General features: G+C 51.8%; 4 protein-coding genes across 10 annotated transcripts in view; 2 read left to right on the plus strand and 2 right to left on the minus strand.

Annotated features, from left to right (window-relative positions):
• The window catches only part of LOC9660512 (BTB/POZ domain-containing protein At2g04740), an 8,249-nt gene extending 5,316 nt beyond the window's left edge, over positions 1 to 2,933 (plus strand). For 3 of the 6 annotated variants that reach the window (XM_024669965.1, XM_024669969.1, XM_024669966.1), the window contains 3 exons: positions 2,329 to 2,447; positions 2,505 to 2,577; positions 2,634 to 2,933. The gene's annotated coding sequence lies outside the window, so the exon portion shown is untranslated. The remainder of the gene's footprint in view (positions 1 to 2,328; positions 2,448 to 2,504; positions 2,578 to 2,633) is intronic. The other 3 variants (XM_024669967.1, XM_024669970.1, XM_024669968.1) reach the window with 3 other exon arrangements.
• On the minus strand, positions 154 to 2,800 carry LOC112344741 (late embryogenesis abundant protein At3g53040-like). The gene is made up of 2 exons (XM_024670070.1): positions 2,715 to 2,800; positions 154 to 2,420 (listed from the first exon to the last, which is right to left on the minus strand). The coding sequence occupies exons 1-2, from the start codon at positions 2,798 to 2,800 to the stop codon at positions 437 to 439; spliced, it is 2,070 nt and encodes a 689-aa protein (XP_024525838.1). The 3' UTR covers positions 154 to 436.
• Positions 2,934 to 2,975: 42 nt separating the features above from the next.
• On the plus strand, positions 2,976 to 5,886 carry LOC112344742 (pentatricopeptide repeat-containing protein At5g27110-like). The gene is made up of 2 exons (XM_024670071.1): positions 2,976 to 5,436; positions 5,489 to 5,886. The coding sequence occupies exon 1, from the start codon at positions 2,976 to 2,978 to the stop codon at positions 5,289 to 5,291; it is 2,316 nt and encodes a 771-aa protein (XP_024525839.1). The 3' UTR covers positions 5,292 to 5,436; positions 5,489 to 5,886.
• LOC9660514 (chalcone synthase 6-4) lies at positions 5,654 to 7,419 on the minus strand. 2 transcript variants are annotated; one of them, XM_002965263.2, is made up of 3 exons: positions 7,270 to 7,418; positions 7,042 to 7,215; positions 5,654 to 6,913 (listed from the first exon to the last, which is right to left on the minus strand). In XM_002965263.2, exons 2-3 carry the CDS (start codon positions 7,202 to 7,204, stop codon positions 5,916 to 5,918), a joined length of 1,161 nt encoding a protein of 386 aa, XP_002965309.1. In that variant the 5' UTR covers positions 7,205 to 7,215; positions 7,270 to 7,418; the 3' UTR covers positions 5,654 to 5,915. The 2 variants fall into 2 exon arrangements, with proteins under 2 accessions (XP_002965309.1, XP_024525749.1); XM_024669981.1 differs by having other exon boundaries at positions 7,042 to 7,419.
• Positions 7,420 to 12,150: the final 4,731 nt, after the last annotated feature.

Consider the following 12,150-nt stretch of genomic DNA (forward strand, 5'->3'; position numbering starts at 1 on the left):
CCTTTTTGTCTAGCCTCATCCGAAGTTTCTCGGCCTTTTCGCTTGACTTCATCAGCTGTGCTTCTCGCTTTGTCTTGCATCTCTCGCCCCTCGTCTGATCACCGGTGACGAATGCCGTGACTGAGTCTGTGAGTGAGTGCATGAATCCCTTCTCCTCTTGCGCTTTACCTCTCGTTGCATCAGACATCTCTTGTCCTCGCTCTTTCACGTCTTGAGTTTTTTGCTTCGACTGGTCAGCAAATTGTCGACCTTTGTCCCGAGCCTCAGCAGCGTGGTGTCCCGACTTTCCTCTTGCTTGATCGACAACATGCTCTCCTTTTTCTCGAGCCTCATTCGAAGTTTCTCGGCCTTTTTGCTTGGCTTCATCGGCTGTGCTTCTCGTTTTGTCTTGCATTTCTCGTCCTTTGTCTGATTCTCCAGAGACAAGCACGGTCAGTTATTGCATAAATCCCTTCTCTTGTCTAGCCTCACATTTTGCTGCATCAGCCATATCTTGTCCTCTCTCTTTCACGTCTTGAGATTTTTGTTTCGACTGATCGGCGAACTGCTGGCCCTTTCGTTGAGCTTCACCCGAGGTCTCGTGAGCCTTCTGCTTCGTTTCATCAACTTTTCCCCTGGTTTTCTCCTGCATCTCTCGTCCCTTGTCTGGTTCACCCGTGACAAACGCAGTGACCGAGTCGGTTATGGACTGCATGAATCCCCTCTCCTCTTGAGCTTTACCTCTCGTCGCATCAGCCATCTCGTGAGACTTTTGTTTGGTCTCGTCGGCTTTCTCCCTCGTTTTATCCGCAGCCTGCTTGCTTTTCTCCCGAGCATCGTGAGACATTCTATCGGCCGTGTCTTTCATTCTATCCCGGATCTCCCGTCCTTCCTCTGATTCACCCGAAAGAAACGAGCTTGCTGAGTCTGTGATGGACTGCAAAAAACCTTTTTCTTCGTATACTTGATCACTGGTTGTACCTTGTCCTCTCTCCTTCGTTTCTTGCATTTTATTTCTTGCATCGTGAGCTACCTGTCGTCCCTTGTTGCTCGTGTCGTCGGCTTTTTGCCTCGCCTGATCACCAAACTCTTGGCCTTTCTCCCGAGCTGCCTGCGATGTTCTATCAGCGGTGTCCTTCATTCTGTCCCGGATCTCCCGTCCTTCCTCTGATTCACCCGAAAGAAACGCAGTTGCTGAGTCTGTGATGGACTGCAAAAAACCTTTCTCTTCGTGAACTTGATCACTGGCTGTACCTTGTCCTCTCTCTTTCATGTCTTGCATTTTATCCCGTGCATCGTGAGCTACTTGTCGGCCTTTGTTGCTAACCTCGTCCACTTTCTGCTTCACTTGATCGCCATACTCTTGGCCTTTCTGTGACACTCCACTTGCAGTGTCTTGGGCTTTTTGCTTCGTTTCGTCGATAGTGCTTCTGGTTTTGCCTCTAAACTCCCGTCCTTGTTCGGATTCACCCGTCACAAATCCAGCTACAGAATCTGCCATGGATTGGAGGAAACCTTTGCCTTCGTTCCCTTTCTCTCTCGCTTCATCCGCAACCTGACGTCCTGTGCGTCTTGCTTCGTCCGCGTGACTGCCAACTTTCTCTTTCGTTTGATCCAGTACTTGCTCGCCTTTTTGCTTTGTTTCGTGAGAAGCCTCTCTAGCTTCTTTGGACGTTTGATCCACGGCTTGCTGACCTCTGTGCTTTGCCTCGTTAGAAGTCTCCTTTGCTTTGTCTGCGGCATCTCTTGACAGTTGCTTGTTTCCTTCCACTGCTTGCTGGCCTTTGTTCTTGGTTTCGTGAGAAGTCTCTTTCGCTTTCCCCGCAGCGTCTCCTGCGACTTGCTTGCCTCGCTCAGCAGCGTCTTCGTGTCCTATGCTTCCTCCCTCGGGTTTTGACGTAGCCGACGAGATCGCCTCGGCTGCTTTGTCATACGCTGCCAGGAGAAATCCTCGCTGAAACCAGCCTTCTCCTTCTCCGCCCCGTCTCTCCTCGGCTTCCCGTGCTGCCTGGTGTGCCGCTGCCGCTTGCTCGCTGGCCTTGTTCTTCGTGCTCTCGTAAGCACTTCTGGCCCGCTCTTGTCCCTCTCCAATCCTCTCCTGTGCGGCCACCTTTTGCTCGCCGGCTTTGTTCTTTGCATTCTCGTAAGCGTTGCTGGCTCGCTCTTGTCCCTCCCCAATGCTCTCCTGCGCCGCCACCTTCTTCTCGCTAGCCTTGATCTTTGCATTCTCGTAGAGATTCCTGGCTCGCTCTTGTCCCTCCCCAATAGTTTCCTGTGCTGCTATCTTTTGCTCCTTGGCCTTGCTCTTGACGTTCTCGTATGCTGACTTTGTTTTCTCTTTGGCTCCAGAGTAGCTCTCCTGTGCGTCGTCCTTTGCTATCCCGAGAGCTGCTCCAAGGCCCTGGCTCAGAGCTTGAGCTGCCTCTCTCGCTTTCGCTAGGCTGTAACGACGACACAACTTACACAGTGTAAGCAAACGCTTGATCTCTCTTCGCTACTTTCCAAACTCAAAGAATGAATCTCAGCGCAGGATGATCAAGCAGGCAAACTTCTCGAGATCGAGCAATACGGTCCAAGGAGATCGAAGATTTACGCAGTGTAAGAAAACGCTTGATATCTATACTTGCAAACTCTAAGGATGCATCTCATCGCAGGATGATCAATCAGGCAAACTTTTCTAGGAGGAGCAACGCGATCCAAGGAAAAGAATTTGATCGAGAAAAGAGAAGATTTACCCCTCACTTCCAGCGTTCTTGGCGTCTCCAAAATGCTGCCGCGGGTCTCGATCTTTACTGCGATGTTCTCGATCGTCGTCCGCCATTCTTGTTCGTTCGTTTTCTTCCCTCTTCTATTCTTTTTACTCTCCAGGGGATGAAATTCTCGAGTCACGACTGTTTGTCATGCGTGGCCTCCACGTCAGCCTTTTATAATCAACACGTGTACTTTGTTTTTTACGCGTGTCTTCCACGTGGACGTGTGAGGGCAAATGCTCTTGAATGCTCAGGAAGGCGGGGAAGGTGCTGAGGTATGGTGTGTCGGGATTCTTGCGTTTCGCGTCCGATCTAGCGGCTTTCGATCCAGACAAGCGCATAATCCCGAGCGCCGGCCTGCGAGAAGCGCTAGATCACATCGGCGCCCGCGGCGACGAGCTCGACAGCGCCTACGCTGCTTTCCTCCGGAAATGTGGTGAATCCGGGGCGGCGGCGGATGCGAAGCTCATCCACGAGCACGCGATCGCCAGCGGCCGTGACAGGGGGACGTTTTTTGGGAATGTCTTGGTCCAGATCTATGGGAGGTGTGGGGATTTGGCCGCGGCGCAGGCAGCGTTTGCGAGAATCTGGCACAAGAATGTCTACTCGTGGAACATCGCCATCGCGGCATTTGCCAACAACGGGCATTTCGAGGACGCGGTGGCAATGTTCTATGAGATGGATGCGCAGCCAAACAGGGTCACATTCCTCGCAGTTCTTGGGGCGTGCTCCAATCTGCGAGACCTGGAAGAGGCCAAGAGGATCCACTCGCACGTCACGCATCATCGCCAAAACGCCGTGGATGAGGATGTGGTACTTTGCAATGCTCTCATCCACACGTATGGGAAGTGTGGGAGCGCCGAGGATGGCAAGGCGGTGTTTGACAGGATGTGGAGGAGGGACGTCGTGTCTTGGACATCGATGATCGGCTGCTACGCTCAAGACGAGCGGTATGGAGCTCAAGCGCTAGAGCTCTTCCACAGGATGGACGTGAGGCCGACAGAGATAACTTTCGTGAGCGCGCTGGATGCGTGCTCTTCGCTGGGGGATATCGAAGAAGGAAGGAGGATTCACGCTGGGATCATAGCTGCCGGGTTCCAGTCACAGGTTTTCGCTGGAAAAACTCTGGGGAACGCGCTGGTTAATATGTATGGGAAGTGTGGGAGCCTGGAGGATGCTCGAGCGGTGTTTGATAGAATGGAGCACAGGGACTTGGCTGGATGGAATGCCATGGTTGGAGCTTACGCTCAGCATGGATATGGAGGTGGAGCTGTTCATACATTCCATCTCATGGACCTGGATGGAGTGAAGGCCAACAACATCACTTTTACGTCGCTCCTGACCGGTTGTTCGGGAAAAGAGATGCTTTCGGTGGGATCCGAGCTCCAGGATCGTGTGCTAGCTTGCGGCACCGAGGCAGACATCATATTGCAAAACACTTTCATCACTGCGTATAGCAAGTGTGGAAGTTTGGAGGCTGCCCGGCGAGCCTTCGACACAATGCCAAGAAGAAACACCCCGTCTTGGAACGCCATCATCGGGGCGTGCGTCCAGCACGGGCAAATGGACGGGGCTCTCCGCTACTTCCATCGCATGGACGTGCAGCAGGACGAGGTAACTTTCATCAATGCTCTTGGAGCTTGCTGTGACGCTGAATATCTGGCAGAGGGAGCAGCCATTCACGGGCGAGTCCTTACCGGGGGATTCGAGCAGGACCCGGTCGTGGGCTCGGCTCTCGTCAACATGTACAGCAAATGCGGTAGCCTGGAGAGCGCAAGGTCCGTCTTTGATCGACTCACCTGGAAGACGGTCGTCTCGTGGACAGCGATGATAGAGGCATACGTGCAGCTTGGCCACGGAAGTGAGGCTTTGAAGCTGTTCCAGCGGATGGAGGTAGAGGGCTGCAAGGCCAACGACATAACCTTCATCAGCGTCCTCGGAGCCTGCACTGCCGCTGGAAACTTCTTGCAGGGGAAGGCAATCCAATCGCGAGTTGTGGCTTCCGACGTGATACTGGTGGCACTCGTCAATCTCTACGGAAAGTGTGGGAAGTTTGGAGCAGCTCGGGAGCTGTTTGACAGGATGAAGCTCAAGCCCGTGGTTGCATGGAACGCGATGCTCTCGGCCTACTCTCAGCAGGGACAGGGGGTGGAGACACTGTCACTGTTCCATAGCATGATCCTGGATGGCGTTGAACCGAACAGCGTCACTTTTATGAGCCTCTTCCCCGGATGCAGTCACGAGGGGCTCGTGGACAGATCCTGGGACTACTTCCGGTCCATGAGCTTCGACCACGGAGTCACGCCAACACCGGAGGTTTACGGGGCGATGGTCGATCTTCTGGCACGCCAAGGCGACCTGGACGATTCAGAGGACTTGATCAACAGCATGCCATTTCATGCCGATGTCGTGGCATGGACAGCACTTCTCGGCGCCTGTAAGACTTTTTTCGACGCCGAGCGTGGAGTCCGAGTTGCAACTAGTGCCATGGAGCTGGATCAAGTGGTGCCCGCCCCGTACTCGCTTCTCACAAGTATCTTCTCCGGCGACGCGGACGAGTGAGAGCCAGTGGTGGAAAGTCGAGGCAAGCCTAAGATCTTTCAGTACTGTGCTGATAACTTTGTCGGCTATCTACAGGAAAATACTTCGTCAGCACAGTACTTAGTCGGCCTTACGTCTAATCGTTAAGTCTTTCCAGTTGATAAAGGTAAGAGGGATTTCTCTCTTTCTTCACCTTCCCTTCCGATCTTTGTAACTAGTGTTTCCGGTACCACGGACTGGAAGTGGCTGGAAGCTTCATTTGGGGTATGTGTCAACAGCGCCTATTCAATCTTTCCTGGACCCGCCTTTGCAATAACACGTTGAGTGCCGGTCGGGCGTTGCTTTCGTGGATCCTGAGATGAACGGTGGGACACGCCACAGTACGAAATGAAGGATAACTTCTTTATGGTCGGCCTCTGCTCGAGTACGTAAAATTACAAACACATTTTCTTCATCTTGCTCACGGTTTTCTTTCTGTTTTTATTCGTGCTTAGGAAATCCATCTCGCTCGTGACTCTTCGATTGCATTTCTACAAACAACTTTTGTTTGTACTTCATGGTAGTACTTTGTCTTCCCCCTGTAATGCATGATCTACTGACACCCCCTCACCTTTTATGTTGTTTCTCGGGCACTGCAAATCTTGCCTAGATGCTCTTGAGGAGCAGAGTCTCAACCGTGAGGCCGGGGCCGAAACCGAGCATCACACCCCACTTCAATCCGTCCCCGGTGGTATCCTTGTTGAGCTCCACGGACCGCTTCCTCATCTGGTCGAGAACAAAGAGAACAGAGGCGCTCGACATGTTTCCATACTGTGCTAGCACGTCGCGAGTGGCCTGCATCCGGTCCTTGTCGAGCTTGAGCTTGGCCTCTACCTGATCGAGAATCGCGGGACCTCCGGGATGGACCACCCAGAACAAGTCAGTGTAGGCCGGGCTCGCCTCGTCCACGCTCTTGACATAGTCGAGAGGCTCTGCCAGCAGCTTCTCGATGTTCTTGGAGATGATGCCGGGGACGTCCTTGAGGAGGTGGAAGACGAGGCCGGCCTCGCGCAGGTGTCCCAGGATTGCTCCATCACTGTCGGGAAGAACGCACTGTCCGCTCCAGTGGACTTCAAACAGTGGCTTCTCAACGGGAGTGGGACTGGAGCCGATGATGAGAGCCGCGGCGCCATCGCCAAACAGAGCCGAGCCGACCAGTCCGTCGAGGTGCGTCTCGGACGGAGCCCGGAAGGTGACCGCCGTGACTTCGCTGCATGCAACGAGGACTCGAGCTCCGGGGTTGTTCTCGGCCAGATCCTTGGCGACTCTGGTGACGGTGGCACCGGCGAAGCAGCCCTGCTGGTAGAGCATGACGCGCTTGACGTTCGGGCGGAGGCCGAGGAGCTTGAGGAGCTGGAAGTCGGCCCCAGGCATGTCGACCCCGCTGGTGGTGCCGAAGACCAAGTGCGTGATTCTCGACTTTGGCTGCCCCCACTCCTTGATCGCCTTGAGGGCCGCCTCCTTGGCCAGCTTTGGAACCTCCCGCACCGCGATGTCCTGCCTCACGTCCAGCGACGCCTCCATGTACGTGCACATCCCCGGGTTGGCCTTGAGGATCTCCTCGTCCAGGTAAAAATGTCTCTTTTTTATGCCTGACCTGTCACCTGCAATGCGCAGAAACGAAATCCAGGGACGACGTGATCAGAAGCGAGAAGCTTTGCTACGAAGAAACGAGATTTTTCTACGTGAGCGGGGAATGCCGGGACCGGGCATCCGAGGGTGGAGGACTTACAGATGCGCTGGAACTTGCCCTTGAGCTCCACCTTTTCATTGCAATTGGTGACGTTGAAGAAGAAGTCGGGGTACGTGCTCTGGTCGAACTCTTTTGGCGGAACCGCGGTGCCGACGGCCAGGACTGTGGCCTTTCCACTGCTCTGGAAATCCTGGATCGTCATGATCGTCTTTCCTGTTCGACCGAGTCGAGTTAGCGAGGAAAGAAGGAACGAACGAACGAACGAACCAGCAACGAAGAGCTCGCAAACTCTCGGAAGCAAGCAGCGCAGGCGCTAGAGCTTTGGTTTTTCTTCTTCCTTTTGGTTCTCAAGTTGTGAGTTTGAGAAGAGGAGAGAAAAGCGCAGAAGAGGAAGAAAAAACCACTGTGATCTTGCCGAGAGTAAACGACCCCTCTCTTTATAGCGACGAAACGTTGTGTATCTCGGATCAGTATTACAGGCAAAGTTGTCTTTGCCTATAATCAACGACTAAATCAACGACTAACAAAAAGGAGATAGGTGAGACGGCATTTTCAAGCCTACTCGTAGGCATCTTGTCCACTGCTCGAGACTCTGGTGAAAACGAAACCCAAGCTAAAGAAACCTTGCTTGCTCGCCAAAGCAAATCCTCAACCTGTCAGTCAGCCAAAAGGTTGACAAAATCCAATCTCTCTCTCTCTCTCTCGGGAAAATGGTGTTTGGCAGAGAGGCACGCCCATGCGATCCTCTCTTTTTGCGTGTTCGCGGTCCATAAAAGCGCCCAGGCCCCCACTTTGTGTTGCAAAGGGCCGCTTGTCACTCCCGGAGGGCCTGCCTTGAACTCCCTTCCTTCCCCTCTCGCCGCCAGTGACGCACGTAAGTATGTGAGCAAGAGTGAAAGCGCACTGCTTCGACGCGGACGCTTGTGGCTCGCAGAGTTCCAGAGTTTCTATTCGCGCTTGGGCTGGTGTGTCTCACGCTGGATCAGCTGAGGAGCGAGTGAAACAGACGAAAGCAACGTATCCGACTTTGCTAGCACTGAAGGTGGAAGCTCTCCTCCGGACGATCCAGAAGGGGGAGAGAGAGAGAGAGAGATTCAAGAGCTTGACTTGCAGAGGTGACCCGCTCACTCTCATGACACTTTGACTGGAGGGACAAATCACAAAAACAGTGGCAAAGAAACTTAGGACAAAAGAACAAGCCTTTGAGAAGGAAAGGAAAACGGAAAGAAGGAAAGTCCCGAGCAAGTATTTAGTTGTGCATGAGGCCCTTGATTTTGATGATCTGGTTGGCGGGGCTCAGGCTCTTGGGGCACGCGTTCTCGCAGTTTCGGATTGTGTGGCAGCGGTAGAGCTTGTAATCGCCTTCGACCGACTGGAGCCTTTCGTTCCGGTATTCGTCTCGGCTGTCGGCGATCCACCTGTAGAGACGGGGTTATGCCAGGTCAGAGGATGATAATAGAGAAAGAAAAGCGAATAAATACGGAGAATACGGAGAGCAGGAGCACTTTGTTCTCCGGCAGCAAGAACAAAGAACAAAAAGCCAAACTGCAATTACCAATCAAGCCGGAAGATTGGAGAAGGAATGTAGACAAACAAAATTGCGAAATCTACATGGACGGAAGATCTTGAACAAGATGATCTTAGAAAAACTTCGACTCACGACAAAGGAAAAAATATTATAAAAAAAAAAAAGTGTGAGAAGATTTCCTATGCAGCTCGACCAAGAAACTCCACCAAAAGCTAAACACAAAGCCACAACTCGGTAAAAAGTCTAATACAACGCTCCGTACTGACACACCAAAGAAAAAAAAAACCTGCACGTCGAGAAGAAGAAAAAAAAGACAAAGAATGTATCAATGATCTCAAGAGACCCAGACATAAGTCCAAAGCAAAGAAGGAAAACTCTTCCAAGTCTCCAAGCCAAGCAGCGAAAACAGAAGAAAAGTAAGCGATCGTACCTGTGAGCGTGTAGCAAAGCAGCCGGGCCGAGGAACCTCTCCGGATTCCACCAGTAGCTCGGGCACGACGAGCTGCAGCACGCGCAAAGTATACACTCGTACATGCCATCCAGCTTCTCCCGATCGCGCTTGCTCTGGAGGAGCTCCCTCGTCCCGGCCGGCGGCGGGCTCTTCTTCTTGAGCCACGGCTCCACGCTCTTGTACTGCTGGTAAAAGTTGGTCATGTCCACCACCAAGTCCTTCATCACGTAGAAATGCGGCAGCGGGGTGATGGTGGTCTCCTCCCCCGCGTCGACGATCATCTTGGTGAGACAGGCCAGCCCGTTCTTGCCATTGATGTTCATGGCGCAGGAGCCGCAGATCCCCTCGCGGCAGGAGCGGCGGAAGGTGAGAGTGGGATCCATCTCGTTCTTGATCTTGATGAGCGCGTCCAGCACCATGGGGCCGCAATCGTTGGTGTTGAGCGAGTAGACCTGGAGCGATGGCTTCTTGCCCGTGTTGTCGGGGTCCCAGCGGTAGATCGCCAAGCTCTTCATGTTGGGCGGCTTGGGGACGTGCTTGAGGGACTCGAGCTCGGCGGCGGGGCGGGCTTCTCGGAGCTTGGGCATGGCGGCGGGGAGAGTGGAGGCGACTGGGCGCCTGCTGTGTGGGGCGATCTTGGGGATGAGACCGGCCTTCCTCGCGAAGAACATCGCCATGGAGCCTTTGCTTTGCCCTAAAACATAACACCCCTACATTGACGCCACGTGTCAAATGTATGTTTAAAACTCATTTCTAGGAGATCAAGGGCAACGCTATTCTGGACTTTATAAACTCAACGCCACCATGGTTGTTCCAGACAAGCAGCCAGATCGAGCGCTCTCAACTCGAGCGAGTAATCTCCAGTTGTGGCATGAGCGTCTAGGCCATGTGCATGAAGATACAGCTCCAGATAGTCCTGCTCAAAATGGAGTTGCTGAAAGAATGAACTGGACTCTTATGGAGAGTGCACGTAGCATGCTTATTCACGCAGGAATGCCACTATCGTTCTGGGCCAAGGCAATTAATACAGCCACATATATTTGCAATCGAGTGCCTACCCAGCCTCTTGCAGATATTCCTTATCATCTTTGAACCAGGAAGCAAGCCAGCTTGAGACATCTACGAGTTTTTGGATGCATAGCTTATGAGAAAGTTTCTAACAGTCATTGCAGAAAATTGGAGCCGAAGAGCATCATGGTTGGCTATTGTCTCGAGACTAATAGCCAGATCAGTTCTTATCAGCAGAGATGTCAAGTTTGATGAGAAATCTCTTTACAAGCATAGACTCCATATTATGTTTTATTTTATGATGAAGAGGACGTTTCTAGAGCATCTGGGCCGCAGCCCCAAGTGCACGGCCAGCAGCAGCCGCGAGTTCAGCAGCCTCAGCCTCAGCAGCAGGTCGAAGCAGAGCAGCAGCTTCCTGCCCAGTCCTGTCACGATGAAGCAGTTGATGAACCAGAGGAGGAGTCGTCTCCTCCAGGGCAGCTGCCTAGTACTCCCGTGGCTGCAAGATCTCAGCAAGAAGCCGATCCAATTATTCTGGGGCTGTGACACACAGTGGGAGAGTTAGCTATTTATCGCAAGCAGCTCGTGATGCTCAAGACTCAGCCTCAAATTGCTGTCAATTTGAACCATGCACAGTTTGTGGAGCTCTCCAATCACCAGAAGCAGGACAGTGGAAGGCCGCTATGCAGGAGGAGTACAACTCTTTGATATGTAACAACGTTTGGGAGCTTGTTTCTCTCCCACCAGGCAGGAAAATCGTTAGAATCAAGTGGATATTCAAGCGCAAATTGGATGCCACTGGAGCAGTGACTTGACATCTAGCTCGCTTTGTAGCGAGAGGATTTAGTCAAGTACCTGGAGTGGATTTTCTGAGACTTTTTCACCAGTGGCTAAAATGTCTTCTATTCTGTCTTGCAGCATATTCTTGATATCAAGACGGTGTTTTTATATGGTGAGCTTAAGGAGGAGACAGGCAGATGGATTCATCATCCCAGGATAGGAGCAGAAGGTATGTCAACTTAAGCGTGCACTATATGGCTTGAAGTAGTCTCCTAGAGCATGGTACGAGCACATGAACAGGTTTCTTTCCTCCATCCCAGGACAGGAGCAGAAGGTATGTCAACTTAGGCGTGGACTATATGGCTTGAAGTAGTCTCCTAGAGCATGGTACGAGCACATGAACAGGTTTCTTTCCTCCATCCCAGGACAGGAGCAGAAGGTATGTCAACTTAAGCGTGGACTATATGACTTGAAGTAGTTTCTTAGAGCATGGTACGAGCACATGAACAGGTTTCTTTCCTCCATCCCAGGGCAGGAGAAGAAGGTATGTCAACTTAAGCGTGGACTATATGGCTTGAAGTAGTCTCCTAGAGCATGGTAACAGGTTTCTTTCCTCCATCCCAGGACAGGAGCAGAAGGTATGTCAACTTAAGCGTGCACTATATGGTTTGAAGTAGTCTCCTAGAGCATGGTACGAGCACATGAACAGGTTTCTTTCCTCCATCCCAGGACAGGAGCAGAAGGTATGTCAACTTAAGCGTGCACTATATGGCTTGAAGTAGTCTCCTAGAGCATACATGAACAGGTTTCTTTCCTCCATTGGCTTTAAGTAGATTTTTGCAGATACCAATGTGTATATTTTATCTTTGGAGATGCATTTTCTATTCTAGCTCTATATGTCAACGATAATATTATGGCAGCGCATCTGCCAACAATCGTCAGCTATTTTGAGCGACAGTTCTTATCCCAATTTTAGATTTCAGCGACTAAATGTCTTTCTTATTGCCTTGGGATCCAGGTGCTTTGGGACAGAGAAGCAGCAGTCATCGAGCTCTCTCAAGCACATTATGTTGAAGAAATCTTGCACAAGTTCAACATGGAAGATTGCAAGCCTGTGGCGACGCCAATGGATCCAGGTCTTGTGCTGTCTATTGAGCAAACTCCCAACTCCGAGGAGGAGAAAGCAGTGATGGCGAGAGTTCCGTATTGACAAGGAGTTGGACGCCTTATTTATCTAGCCATCAGTACCAGACTAGACTTGGGATTTGCAGTTGGAGCAGTTTTAAGATTTCTTGAGAATCCAGGAGAAGTTCATTGGAGTGCTGTTAAACGAATTTTTAAATATTTGCGAGGTACAGTGGGATATCAGTTGAGCTACAAC

This window comes from Selaginella moellendorffii, unplaced genomic scaffold (genome assembly GCF_000143415.4).
Source record: "Selaginella moellendorffii unplaced genomic scaffold, v1.0 SELMOscaffold_5, whole genome shotgun sequence".
Taxonomy (NCBI): Eukaryota; Viridiplantae; Streptophyta; class Lycopodiopsida; order Selaginellales; family Selaginellaceae; genus Selaginella; species Selaginella moellendorffii.